This window comes from Nerophis lumbriciformis, linkage group LG21, assembly GCF_033978685.3.
Source record: "Nerophis lumbriciformis linkage group LG21, RoL_Nlum_v2.1, whole genome shotgun sequence".
NCBI lineage: Eukaryota > Metazoa > Chordata > Actinopteri > Syngnathiformes > Syngnathidae > Nerophis > Nerophis lumbriciformis.
In genome coordinates this window covers 5308639-5322881 of record NC_084568.2, presented here as the reverse complement: position 1 = coordinate 5322881, position 14243 = coordinate 5308639, and the positions used below count along the sequence as shown (strand labels likewise).

Sequence of the window (14243 nt, the reverse complement as noted above, 5' to 3'; positions counted from 1 at the left end):
CTTCCGTCGTATTTAAAGGCAAGAAAATACAAAGAGAAAGCATTTGATCATCCTGACAAACAGGTTTGTTGTTGAAGTAAATTAAGTAACTCATTATGTTTTTCTTATGGTGAAGGTTTACAGTATATTCACCTTGGAGAATTAGAACCACCAAGTTTAAGTAAATAGTGGTATTTCAGTTTGAGCACATAAGACAAGGCCCCTTAGTTTGACATTCGCAGGTGGATTGGATCACTTCTCGTAGGAAAGAGGCCCTAAATGGGACTTCGAAATGCAAAAGTGATAGCCCTATCTTTGAGAAGGACTTAAAGTTAGTTTTATTTGCAGACGACACAACTGCTTTCTGTTCAGGAGAGAAAACACAGAAGATAATACAAATAATAACAGAAGAAATGAACAAATTAAAAAGATGGTTTGACAAAAACAGACTCTTTGAATCTCAGTAAAACTAAAATAGTAACAGTAGAAAAGAGCATCATACACGAATACGAACAGACAGAGTAGACATTGAAAGGGTAAAAGAAACCAGATTTTGGGGAGTATTAATAGATGATAAAATTAACTGAAAATCTCATATACAAGATATGCAACATAAGGTGGCAAAAAACATTTTAATAATGAATAAAGCAAAATACGTCCTGGGGAAAAAAATCACTTCTTATTCTCTACTGCAGTGGTTCTCAACCTTTTTTTCGGTGATGTACCCCCTGTGAACATTTTTTCCAATTCAAGTACCCCCTAATCAGAGCAAAGCATTTTTGGTTGAAAAAAAGAGATAAAGAAGTAAAATACAGCACTATGTCATCAGTTTCTGATTTATTAAATTGTATAACAGTGCAAAATATTGCTCATTTGTTGTGGTCTTTCTTGAACTATTTGGAAAAAAAGATATAAAAATAATTAAAAACTTGTTGAAATATAAACAAGTGATTCAATTATAAATAAAGATTTCTACACATAGAAGTAATCATCAACTTAAAGTGCCCTCTTTGGGGATTGTAATAGAGATCCATCTGGATTCATGAACTTAATTCCAAACGTTTATTCACAAAAAAATAAATCTTTAACATCAATATTTATGGAACATGTCCACAAAAATCTAGCTGTCAACACTGAATTTTTTTTTGAGACATTTAAAAAAAATCTCACGTACCCCTTGGCATACCTTCAAGTACCCCCAGGGGTACGCGTACCCCCATTTGAGAATCACTGCTCTAAGGTGCTCGCCTGTGCAATTGCGCACTGTTTAAGCGTCCTCTGCGCATAGCAAATCTATGCCACGCACAAAATCAAATAAAAAAATAAGCGCATAACAATTTTCGACACACGGACACGACAGAGAAAACAGTTTTCGTCATCATTGTTCAAATATTGTGACGTCTGTTGAGACGCTTATCTCCATTCGGTGCCACACGCCCACACCATCAAAATGCCGAGGCAAAAATTTCCACATCAACACCGTATGAAAAAATTAGTGATTTTTTTAGTTGTGATTTCCTTCTCTGCATGAAAGTTTAAAAGTAGCATATATTAATGCAGTATGAAGAAGAATGTTTTAATGTAGACATGCAAGCCTTGAAAGAAAATTTTGAAAATCAAGACTACATTTCCTGCAAATGGGTGCATTTCTACCCTATATTTTAACTTTAGATTTATTCTTATATCAAACTCTTTTGGCTGTCCTTTTGACACTTACATCCGGCGCCCCCCTCCACACCCTGGATTATAAATAATGTAAATAATTCAATGTGATTATCTTGTGTGATGACTGTATTATGATGATAGTATATATCCATATCATGAATCAATTTAAGTGGACCCCGACTTAAACAAGTTGAAAAACTTATTCGGGTGTTACCATTTAGTGGTCAATTGTACGGAATATGTACTTCACTGTGCAACCTACTAATAAAAGTCTCAATCAATCAATCAAAACACATAGAATCATCATACTGCTGTGATTATATGCATCAAGTGTTCATTCAAGGCTAAGGCAAAATATTGAGATATATATTGTGTATCGCAATATGGCCTTAAAATATCGCAATATTAAAAAAAGGCCATATCGCCCAGCCCTAGTTCAAAGATGCCATTTCTGTTTGTCATGTATAATTTTGTCTATTTTGTGTTTATCCTTGAATAAACAGGTCAGTTTCTTGTTACCAACCATTGTGTATTATTCAAACTCCCCTAATTCAGCTGGCTAGTTGTTATCAAGAGTACTAGAACCCTTTTCAACATGATTCTGACAACTAAGTAGGCTAAATAACTAAACTTTAATACATGCTCGGATAGGCCAGTATCGGTCAGTATCGGTATCGGTATCGGATCGGAAGTGCAAAAACAATATCGGGACATCCCTGGATCGGGACATCCCTACTCTCAACCTTATTGAAAATAAGATATTCTTCATCTCAGTATGTTAATAATGACTGACTTAAGTAAAGTTTTCTTTGTAAAATCTGGCATGTTTATATCTTTTATCTGTTATCTGTACTCATGTTTGAAGAGTAGCTGAAAAATAGCTTCCCTTACTTGAAAGACCAGCAGCTGCCACTAGTATACAGCCTGTTACACTGTTCAATAATAATTATAAAAATAAAGCAAAACAATATAACAAAAATGTTAATACTAATAACACAAGATTTATTTTTAAATGTATGTCAATTATTTGTAGCATTAAAATATACATGCATAGTCAACAATTATGCAAATGTGTTGATGACGTCACATTGACCACGCCCCATAACCACACTCCAACCGCCACATGTAGATTTCAAGCTGGGGGAAACCCTGTACTTACAGTACAAACACTTTGCAGGGCTAAACAAAAACCAAAAAAGACTGACACATTCAACTTAAAAGGGGCTGTTTGCAACATTTACAAAGATGCCTAGAAGGCGCTAACTTTTCAATGTATTTTAAGCGTTATATCCCGCCCTCTTCCGGCTTCTATGATGCTATGACGTAACTACGTACGTACGCAACACATGCACGAGCATTAGCTCTGGGTGTTAGCTAATAATAGCGATTTGGATAGTTGCATTAGCTATCATTGAATGTATATTCTATAGGGGTGTAACGGTACGTGTATTTGTATTGAACCGTTTCGGTACCTATTAGGGCTGGGCGATATGGCCTTTTTTTAATATCGCGATATTTTAAGGCCATATCGCGATACACGATATATATCTCGATATTTTGCTTTAGCCTTAAATGAATACTTGATGCATATAATCACAGCAGTATGATGATTCTATGTGTCTACATTAAAACATTCTTCTTCATACTGCATTAATATATGCTACTTTTAAACTTTCATGCAGAGAAGGAAATCACAACTAAAAAAATCATACGGTGTTGATCTGGAAATGTTTGCCTCGGCATTTTGATGGTGTGGACGTGTGGAACCAAACGGAGATATTGACATGCGGAGTAAGCTCTCTTCCTTGTCTAGCAGGTGACTTTTCAAATGATGCTACATATTAGCAGTGTAGCCGAGTGTCCTGGGTTCGCCTATACAGTGTACTTATCTAATAAAATAATAAACGGGAGACATTAGAGCAGGTTCGGTAGCCACCGCGTCTTTAATATCAACATCACACTCCTCCTTCCACAACCACACACACCCTACGTCACAGCCCTACGGCAACAACTCTGGAGTAGTAATGCTACTTTTTATAGCAACGCTTTTGCCCCATACTTGACAAATTACGGTTGTCTGTTCGACATATTCCCACTTGAAGCCAAACCACCGCCAGACGATGGACCCCCTGCTGTTTTTCTTGGGAATTAATTATTCCTCCATTTGTTACCAGATTCGCACCTTCTTTTGCTTCTATTAGCGTTCGCACCACTCCGCTAGCATCACAGCTAACGTTAGCCATGCTGCTACCTCTCTGCTGGGAGAGGGCGTATACGTATGTGACGTATGACGTGACAGTATGTGACGTGTGTAAGAAGGTGCGCTTGTCTGTCTGAGAGAAGGAAAGAGCGAGGAGAGCCTGTAGTGTAATGCCCGCAGCTAAAAGCAACTGCGTGAGAACGTATGCTCGATATCACGATATAGTCATTTTCTATATCGCACAAAGACAAACCCGCGGTATATCGCGTATATCGCCCAGCCATAGTACCTATCCAAGGTTCCGATTACTTCACATCAAATATTCCACTAAGAAAAATATTTTTGATCGAAGATTTTGCAAATTTGGTATATAAATAACCCAAAAATGTATATTTTGCTGTTTTCTTACTGTACCGAAAATGAACCAAACCGTGACCTCTAAATCGAGGTACGTACCGAACCGAAATTTTTGTGTACATTTACACCCCTAATATTCTATCATAAATGAGTAATCTAACTTAGTAATTGTGAAAAATATAAACAGTTTTAACACATATATGTTCTGTTTAACCACTAATGGTAACATAAGCTAACCAATGGTGTTGTTATGATTACTTTGAAAATTGTAACTGACAGCAAGTTGCAAACAGCCCCTTAAATGGCAAAGACTACTTCCTGGTAGTGGTCTATACACTACTGCCATCTAACGTCTTAAGGTCACAAATGCATGAAGTCTACTGTATAATAAAGTACTGTACAGTACTTGCAAATGAGACACAAAACTGTAGAAAAATAGGATAACTGGACAGCAAAGCTCAGTCTTAAATGATAAATGAATAAAAAAAAAATAAAAAATAAAATAAAAAAAAATAAAAATATATATATATATCCATCCATCCATCCATTTTCTACCGCTTATTCCCTTTGGGGTCGCGGGGGCGCTGGAGCCTATCTCAGCTACAATCGGGCGGAAGGCGGGGTACACCCTGGACAAATCGCCATCTCATCGCAGGGCCAACACAGATAGACAGACAACATTCACACTCACATCCACACACTAGGGCCAATTTAGTGTTGCCAATCAACTTATCCCCAGGTGCATGTCTTTGGAGGTGGGAGGAAGCCGGAGTACCCGGAGGGAACCCACGCAGTCACGGGGAGAACATGCAAACTCCACACAGAAAGATCCCGAGCCCGGGATTGAACCCAAGACTACTCAGGACCTTCGTATTGTGAGGCAGATGCACTAACCCCTCTGCCACCGTGAAGCCCTATATATATATATATATATATATATATATATATATATATATATATATATATATATATATATATATATATATATATATATATATATATATATATATATATATATATATATATATATATATATATACTTTTTTTTTTTTACAATTAGCATTCATCAACACATACTAAAAGTACCGAACATTAGAATCGATTTCCAGGTACAGCAACATTTGTACAGTATCAATAAAAATGTGAAATGTGCCCATCCCCAGTAATGACAGTTTATTTCAAATACAATTAGGTATATAATGTCTATATAACGTGTTTAATTTTTATGCAAATGTTATTGTTTAAAAACAGATCAATATGAGACCGTCGCCTGGCAAAATAAATGGTGTCAACTTTGCTCGGAGCCAAAACCAAAGATGTTTTTCTCTTGACATCACAGAGGACAAATACGCTCAAGTGAACAAATATGTTGGAAGAGTCAAGCTTCCACAGGAAACAAAGGTTGACATTTGCTTTGCAAACATTGCACGCTTTAACTGTTTGCTGCAACCGTTTTCCCTTAAAGACCTCCTGTCAATTTGTGAACAACACCACATGTGTGCATCTGTATATTCAAATATAAGGCAAAAATAGACATATCTATAAATAAGAAGCAACACTGATCCAAATTTTTGTTACGGGTAGCAAAATATGGTACACACTTAAAGTTTCCACGTGCAAATCATATTCAATTTATTTTCAATTGAATAGACAAATTTTAGCTCAGTTGGAATTTAATGCCTGCAACATGTTTCAAAAAAGTTGGCACAAGTGGCAAAAAAGACTGACAAAGTTGAGGAATGCTCATCAAACACTTATTTAGAACATCCCACAGGTGAACAGGCTAATTGGGAACAGGTGGGTGCCATGATTGGGTATAAAAGCAGCTTCCATGAAATGCTCAGTCATTCACAAACAAGGATGGGGCAAAGGTCACCACTTTGTCAACAAATGCCTGAGCAAATTGTTTAAGAACAACATTTGTCAACAAGGAATTGCAAGGAATTTGGGAATTTCACCATCTACGGTCCGTAATATCATCAAAAGGTTCAAAAGGAAATTTATGATTTTTTTGTAGTAGCAGGAAAAGTGTGGATGCATCATTTGTCAAAAGGAGTTGAGAGTTAAAGAACAAAATGGATTAAGTTTTGGGGTATTATGATTTGTAAAGAAAATTACATAAATGATAAAACACAAAGGTTAACATACCTAAAACAATTGCTATTTTACACAAAGTGAAGGAATTGCAACATCAAAAAGCATTCTATTGTATTTATTTATTATTTTATTCTTTATTCACTGATCGTTCAATAGCTCATATACTGTATTTAAGTGTGGGGTAGTGCCCGTAAAACATATTTTGTTGTGTTTTGGAACAGGTTTGACAATAAAATAAAACAATGTCAAACTCTATGTATTAAAAAATAAATAAATTCATGATGATGAAAATATATGACTGAGTAAAATTATGTCTTTATTTTTAGTTTATTTGTTGTGTCGCCTAGACTAGAGTACATTGAAAGACACTTGCTGTTCTTTTAAGATTAGGTGGAAAATGTATGTTTTTTTAACTTCTTTCCATTCATAATTAATGTTATGTTTTTTCTCTTTGATAGATTTTATTGAATAAACTAAAAATTTAAATTAATGAAATGAAATGAAAACAACAAACGCATAATCCATTTTAGAATATTATTTTGTACACATCTTTTACAAGGAAAAGTGGTCAAATGATGTACAGTACAGTATATATAATGTTTCATTTGAAATACAAGTACATTATTATTGATAGTATCATAACACAATCAGCCTTTTAAAATGTGGCAATAAATTACTTCTGTTGTCATGGTTTATTTGAATAGGACAACATTTCTTCTTCAATAAATGACAATCTCTGAAAAGGTACCATCTGTCGTAAATCACAACCATGTGTTATGAATATTACAACTATAAACAAATGTTACACCATGCACCAATGCAAAAGATTAACAAATGTTAAAAGTATCCTTCAAACCCTTCAGGGCTTGCTCCTTTGTGATTCTCTTCCAGGCTGCCGGAACCTGAGCTGGCTTGGCGCAATACTCTTTAGCAAAACGATCATTGTAACGTACCATTACGAACTTCCAGTAATCAGACGCTTCCATTGTGGGGTCTGGGGGAATGTACCAGTCGGAAAAGACTGTATTGTAGTCTCTGTATCGTACGACTTCCTCTGTAAGCATGAATGAATGAGTACTTTGAACATTGTTTGTACATAGAGATATACCCAATTTGTTAGTCAGCTGGTTTCTCCATCCTCCAAGCCCCTCTGGCCGATGGACAGATGCGTGATGTTTTCTGTGGTGTTTGCCGCCAGCCTCACAAGAGATGTTACAGAATGGACAGTGCTGGCCGCATCCGAGAATCCTCTTGAAGAGCTCATCCTGCGGTTTTACTGCAAGTTTATACAAGATTTCAGGTATGTCTTCAGTGTTGGAGAATTCCACATGCAGTGTTTCCTTTAACGACTTTAAGGATGCAATACATTTTTGTGTGAATGAATGCACCGGGCATTTGATCTGAAACAAAATGAGTTTTTCAGCCTCCTCGGATATCGTGATGTCCTTTCTCAGATATAGGCGCATTTCGTGGACGAGATTTGGAATACTCTCAGTGCCATCTGATTGCTTTTTTAAGGCACATTCAAATGCTCTTAATATTTTGTTAACGACTTCGAGGATCTGCAGCTTTAATTTGCACAAAGTATTGTCTTGCAAATTTTCTAAGATGTGCACAAATATCCACTCTTTGACGTACATTTCATACTGACATATGTACTTGTGAAAAGCTGTGAAGTCATCTTTCAGCAATAGCTCTTTCTGAATGCTGTACTGGAAATGGGAGCGTGACCTGAACCGTATCGATTCGCAGCTGATCAGAATGTTATCTACAATGTCGATTCCCAATGTTCGGTTCATGTAATCTTCAATGGCAGGCTTGATACAAAACTGGACAAAATTGTTGGCTTTGCGTTGGCAATGATCTGTCTGTTTGTACAAATCCATAAAATCCATCAAATATTCATTCTTGTGCTTTTCCAGCTGTGTTCGGGGGTCAATCTTCAACAAGAACCTTTGGTGCATTTTGAGGAATTCTCTTGCAGCAAATCCACAAATGTGAAGTTTGATGTCAATCTCAAATCTTGTGTTTGATCTGTGACGATTGTAACCTTTGTTAAGTGATTTGTCAATCCTTTGCAGCAGATCTCTTGAGAAAGAATCATTATAATCACCATTGGACTTGGTTTGATCAAAAACAAACTGTGTTTCTGTCTCAATGATATCATCTGTATACATTTGGAAATCTGTCCACATGTCCTCATCTGTTACATTATGAGGGTCAACATGGTCATGTCTTGTTTTAAATGAGTCAGTCCCAAAGCCTTGTAGGTCTTGAATATGCTGCAGTTCCTCATTTACATTTCGATTTAAAAATTTTTTCTTCAGCTGGGTGAGAATGGATGCAGGTATATCTTCATCTTTCAGTGCAGGTACATTGATAGTGGCAGAAGCCCACATTTTGTGAAACTCCTCTCGCAGTTGGTCATCAGACAGTGTGGTGTCTTTGCAGTCGCACAGAAGCTTCATGACTCTCTCTTCAATCCTGCCACGGTACTCTTGTTGTATGTCCAGTGCCTTTTTTTTAGCTATGTTGAGATCCAGGACTCTGTCCAATTTAGCATTCACTGAATGTCTAATCTCATTTGACACACCTTTGATACGATTGTAAAAGTCAGTTTTGTACTTCTCTATCAGCTTTACATTTCCGTCTCTCTTTCCGTAGTAATCACAGAGTTTCTCATTCATTTTGCTTTGTTGTGTTTCTATTTCTTGAGCTAGTTCAGTTTTTTTGGTGGTGATCAAGGAGTTCCATGTTTCCAGTCCAACTTCATTGTTGGTATTTACAATTTCCAACTCTGCTGCTGTCTGCTTGGAGAATATTTCTTTTTGCATCTCCCATTCCCACTGGAGGAACTCTTGGCACAGGTTGTCATAGGCGTGAGCCACAAGTGTGTTTCTGAAGCTAAAGATGAAGTCTTCATATTTCAGTGATTTCCACAGACATCTCATCCATTCGAGAAGCTCTGGGATTGTTGAGGCTTCAAATTGCTTATCTTTTCCCACCATCTCCAGAAGATTCTTCTTGAAGTCTGATACAGCTTCACTGTAACCAATGTTCACTGGTGCCATTGGAGGGGTTCCATGCCAAAGTCCTGGGATGTTCCAGTTGTTGTTTTGTATGTCATAGTCAAGCACATCTGTGAATGCGTGAATCCCAGGTTGTCTCTCCATTTCAGCTGCAATCTTTGTCATTTCATTGAGTTTGTCCAAGAGATGTTGTCTTTCTGTCAGGCTTTTGTTGTGAGCAGAGACTTCGGCGACATTTTGGTGCACAAAATGACAAATCGTCCTTTTCCCGATTTGTTTCATTCTCAGGAAGGCATGGACAGCAATTTGCAGGACATCTTTCATTTCATTTGCATTTTCCATCGCAATGTTTATGATTGCAACATCACTTAAGCCAATGACAAAGGTGGCTAGCTGGTTGTCATGCTCATAACTATCTTCTATTTGCGCAAGATCAGGGGATTTCAGACCCTCTGTATCAATGAGGAGAATGAAGTCACAACCCAACTCTTGTTGTGCATCGTCTCCAACTTTAAGAAATAGCATATAAGCCCCTCTTGTACATCTGCCACTGCTGACCGCTAACTGAACACCAAACATGGTGTTGAGAAGTGTTGATTTTCCAGTACTTTGAACACCTAACACGGCTAGTACCAACAACCTGCTTCTTCCCCCGACCTTCTTGTGAAGCTCCATCAATACAGCTGTCACCCACTTCTCTGGGATGTTCGAAGCATCTCCATCTAAAAGTTCTAATGGATAACCATCCAACAGCATTTCAGCAGTTATGGCAGGTAAATGGCAGATTTTACCAGTGGAATCATCCACATGCACAGATACTTCATAGTTAAGTCCCATTTCTCTCATGTAATGCTCCACCCCTAAAGAGCTGTCCACCAAAGCCTGATTAAACTCTGTAATGAGTTTGGCATTCTTCTTTTGGCATTGCTCTTTCAATTTCTTCCGCAGGCTGGTCAGTTGGTCTCGAGAATGCGTAATAAACTGGAATTTCATCCACTTCAAGAAAACATGTCTTTCTTCTTTGTCGCTTGTTGATAAGGTTGCAATAAAATCCTGCATTCCTTGGGACATTTTTTTCTTGTTTTGCAACTCCCAAATGTGCTTTTTCTGTTCTCGTAGCTCAGCTTTTTGATACTCAACCACATCACTGCCAAAATTACTGATTCTGCATTCCTCCTTCTCCAGTTCTGATAGTCTTTTCCAATGTTCCCCTTGCAGAGGAAGTTGTTGTCTTTTAAATTCTGGTATGGTTTGCAAAGCGATACGCCTAATGATCTCCTCAGCTGTTTTTTTCTGGTCAACAGTTTTGTTTTCATCCACTGCCAGACCTAATTTACCTGCCGTTGTGTGCATATTTGCAATACTCGTGGTTTTTACATCACGAAGTGAGGTCTTGATGGTTTCACAAAGTCTCTTTGAAAACTCTGCTGTATTTACCCTGTGATTTTTGATTTTGACCCTGTTTTTTTCTATATCCAACTTTCGCATTATTTTTTGGACGGACGTCATATCCTTGTTATTAACAACAAAATGGAGTTTGGATTTTGCATCGTCAAGAGCATTCAGAATTGTATTCTCTTTTTCTTCAACAGTGTCTAAGAATACAAAGACTGCATTGGACACTTCACAAAGGAAGGTGAACTGCATAAGTGACTCACAAATGTCTCCTCGCAAATTAGCAAGTGCAATTGGCTCTCGAAATGTGTCCATATTTTCTTTTCCACAAGGAAGGAACCAGCAAACTTCCACCAAACCATTTGACAGTTTTCGAGTGAGTGTGCCCCCTTCCATGTCTCTGTGTATGAACATATTGTGATTCTGCTGGCCACGGCTAAGAACTTGATTTAAAAGCTGCGATTTGGATAGGCTGCAGTTTTTTAGCCTCACAAAAGAAAATAATGGAATTTTTGCCTGGACGATGTAGTCCTCAACAAATCCTTTGGATTCACACAAATCATGCGGACACCACTCTTTGACGATTTCTCTCAGAGCCCATGACATCAGGGTACACTGACTGTTGTTGGTGTGGGGCAACAACAGAGGGACAGAAAACTGGCATAATGACAACTTGAGGGCCATTTCCTGCTGCAAAAAGCTGTCGGCACAAAGAAATAGACACACTATCAGGTCAAGAGGATGAACTGTAGTTTCTGAGAAGCCATCTTCTGTGTAAAGGTCCAGTGAGTCAAAGGCATCATCAGTTTCCTCATGACTGCTAAACAACTGTGTGTAGTTCCTGCAACCAGCATTGACTTTAAACAGTTTTCTGAGGTAATGAAATGGCACTTCATCTGCTAATATAACACTTTTTTCATTTATGCTGTTCTTGTTGACTTCCAGTAGAGACTGAAGTTTGAGTTTGTTCGGGTAATACTGCACGAGTCCAAGGTTGGAGAGGACATCCAACAGAACTGTCAAAGAGAAAGATTAGATTGTTTTAGTTTAAAAGGCTCATATCGTATATCGCTGTTAACTCTTCATGATTGCTCTGAGGTGTGTAAGAAGTATCCACGATGAAAATTCGCATGAAAACATATTTTGGAAGCTCCTCAACATACAGGGTTTCCCCCAGATTGCCAATATTGTCACGGCGCATGCGCAATACTTCTGGCCATCTGCAGCAAGAGCCGCCGGCAGCTCCGCTAGGAGCGCGCCGGGACGCGGCCCGGCTCGTTCTTCCCGCATCGCGGCCACGCGCCTGCAGGCAATCATCAGCGCACATGGGTCTGATGAGGGCAGACAGCATAAAGACCAGCGGACCCGAAGATCCAGTGCCGGAACGTAGTTCACTCTGTGCAGTAAGCATCCCGTCTCTGGCTTCCCCCCTTGTACTTGCTCTCTGTGCTTTCCCTCTGCCCGTGTCTTACATGTCCCTTGTGTTCCCCCCAAATCCAGTGATCGAGCTGTGCGCCTTGACTTCCCTCCGGATTTTGGACCGCTTCCCTCGATCCTCGACCCCCGCTCGGACACGGACCTCGACACCCCTCTCCAGCCCCCGACCCTCTTAAATAGTTTCTACCTCAGTTGATATGGTTTGTTGAGTTAGCACAATATGTGGAAATGACCAATTAGGTAGTTAATACACAGAAGGGATTTATTTATGCTTTATTTTGTTTTTGTTCAATTCTAGATGGGTTGTGAGTAGGGATGTCCGATAATGGCTTTTTGCCGATATCCGATATTCCGATATTGTCCAACTCTTTAATTACCGATACCGATATCAACCGATATATACAGTCGTGGAATTAACACATTATTATGCTTAATTTGGACAACCAGGTATGGTGAAGATAAGGTACTTTTAAAAAAAATTAATAAAATAAAATAAAATAAATAAATTAAAAACATTTTCTTGAATAAAAAAGAAAGTAAAACAATATAAAAACAGTTACATTGAAACTAGTAATTAATGAAAATTTGTAAAATTAACTGTTAAAGCAGGGGTCGGGAACCTTTTTGGCTGAGAGAGCCATGAAAGCCAAAGATTTTAAAACGTATTCCCGTGAGAGCCATATAATATTCTTTAACACCGAATACAACTAAATGCGTGTATTTTTAAGTAAGACCAACATTTTTAGAGTGTAATAAGTCTTTTATTCGTTTTGATAACATTGTTATTCTGAAGCTAATCAGCAATAAATAAAATACTTCTTACCAATAATGCGACTTCTTGAACAGGTGCGGTATAGAAAACGGATGGATGGATTAAAATGAATGAGAATGTTTTATATTTTGAACGTTATTTTTAACACTGTGATTACCAGCGGAATTATTCATTACTTATCGTGTTAAGCAGTGTCAGCTAAAATGTATCTGAGAGCCAGATGCAGTCATCAAAAGAGCCACATCTGGCTTTAGAGCCATAGGTTCCCTACCCCTGTGTTAAAGGTTAGTACTATTAGTGGACCAGCAGCGCGCACAATCATGTGTGCTTACGGACTGTATCCCTTGCAGACTGTATTGATGTATATTGATAGGAAGCCTTTGGTGGCATTTCTTTCTGTAACCATAATCAATTATTACTATAATTAAATATAACTAGATACAAGACAGTAATCTAAGTCAAATGAGCTCGGAATATGTGCTTTTACTGCCGTCGTGTGTCTAATTTTAAGTCTGTGTTGTATAAAAAGAGTAAAACATAAAGACAGTATTTGTTTTCAACCCTGCGCTTTTTGAGGTTAAGGTTAAAAGGAACACCTAAAACATTAAAACCAATTCCTAAAATCATAAGTTGTTTCAATGTTATTGAAATGAAAAAGTTTCAAAACAGTGCAGCATTTTCTAAAAAAATCAATCCAGTGAAATCCTGGAGGTACCGATACTGCGTATAATTATCCAAACTGGAATTACTGGAGATGTTTTTTGAAGCAACACATTGTCAAAAACCCAGCTGTCTCATATTGCACTGCCACAATTTTGCGATTGCGCTTTCTTCAAAATGCTAAAATTACTAACACATTTTTGAGTCAATTGCCAAATGTCGTCTTCTCTCTTTGTAAAAGCAGAGTGGAGACAGACTACTTTGTACAATATCAATACAACTACCGGTAATTACTTTTCAAAACATCAGCATGGAAACATACAAGTATTTATTAAAAGTAGGACTGTACCTTTTTGGTCTGGTCCTTCAGTGCTCATTGTAGCCATGGTCTGATGGTCCTTCAGACCTCTCTTGTCCTTAAATACCTTAAGATCACAACGATAATTAAGTTAGGTTTTTAACACTGATTTAAACCACCTTTATAAACACAAAATGTTGGTGAAAAAATAAAAAAAATCAGGTAAATTATCACCATTCCTTTAAATTTAATGTAAACATTTGTATTTCATTTACTATCATCGACACATCCATAAATATTCACCTACCTTCCATGTCAGCCAGAGGTACAGTATTCTCGGTCCAACTTCCTTCC

General features: G+C 37.7%; 1 protein-coding gene across 1 annotated transcript; it reads right to left on the bottom strand.

The window, feature by feature from the left end:
- Positions 1 to 6849: 6849 nt before the first annotated feature.
- Positions 6850 to 14243, bottom strand: LOC133621411 (up-regulator of cell proliferation-like). The gene is made up of 3 exons (XM_061983466.1): positions 14197 to 14243; positions 13941 to 14016; positions 6850 to 11738 (listed from the first exon to the last, which is right to left on the bottom strand). The coding sequence occupies exons 2-3, from the start codon at positions 13975 to 13977 to the stop codon at positions 7126 to 7128; spliced, it is 4650 nt and encodes a 1549-aa protein (XP_061839450.1). The 5' UTR covers positions 13978 to 14016; positions 14197 to 14243; the 3' UTR covers positions 6850 to 7125.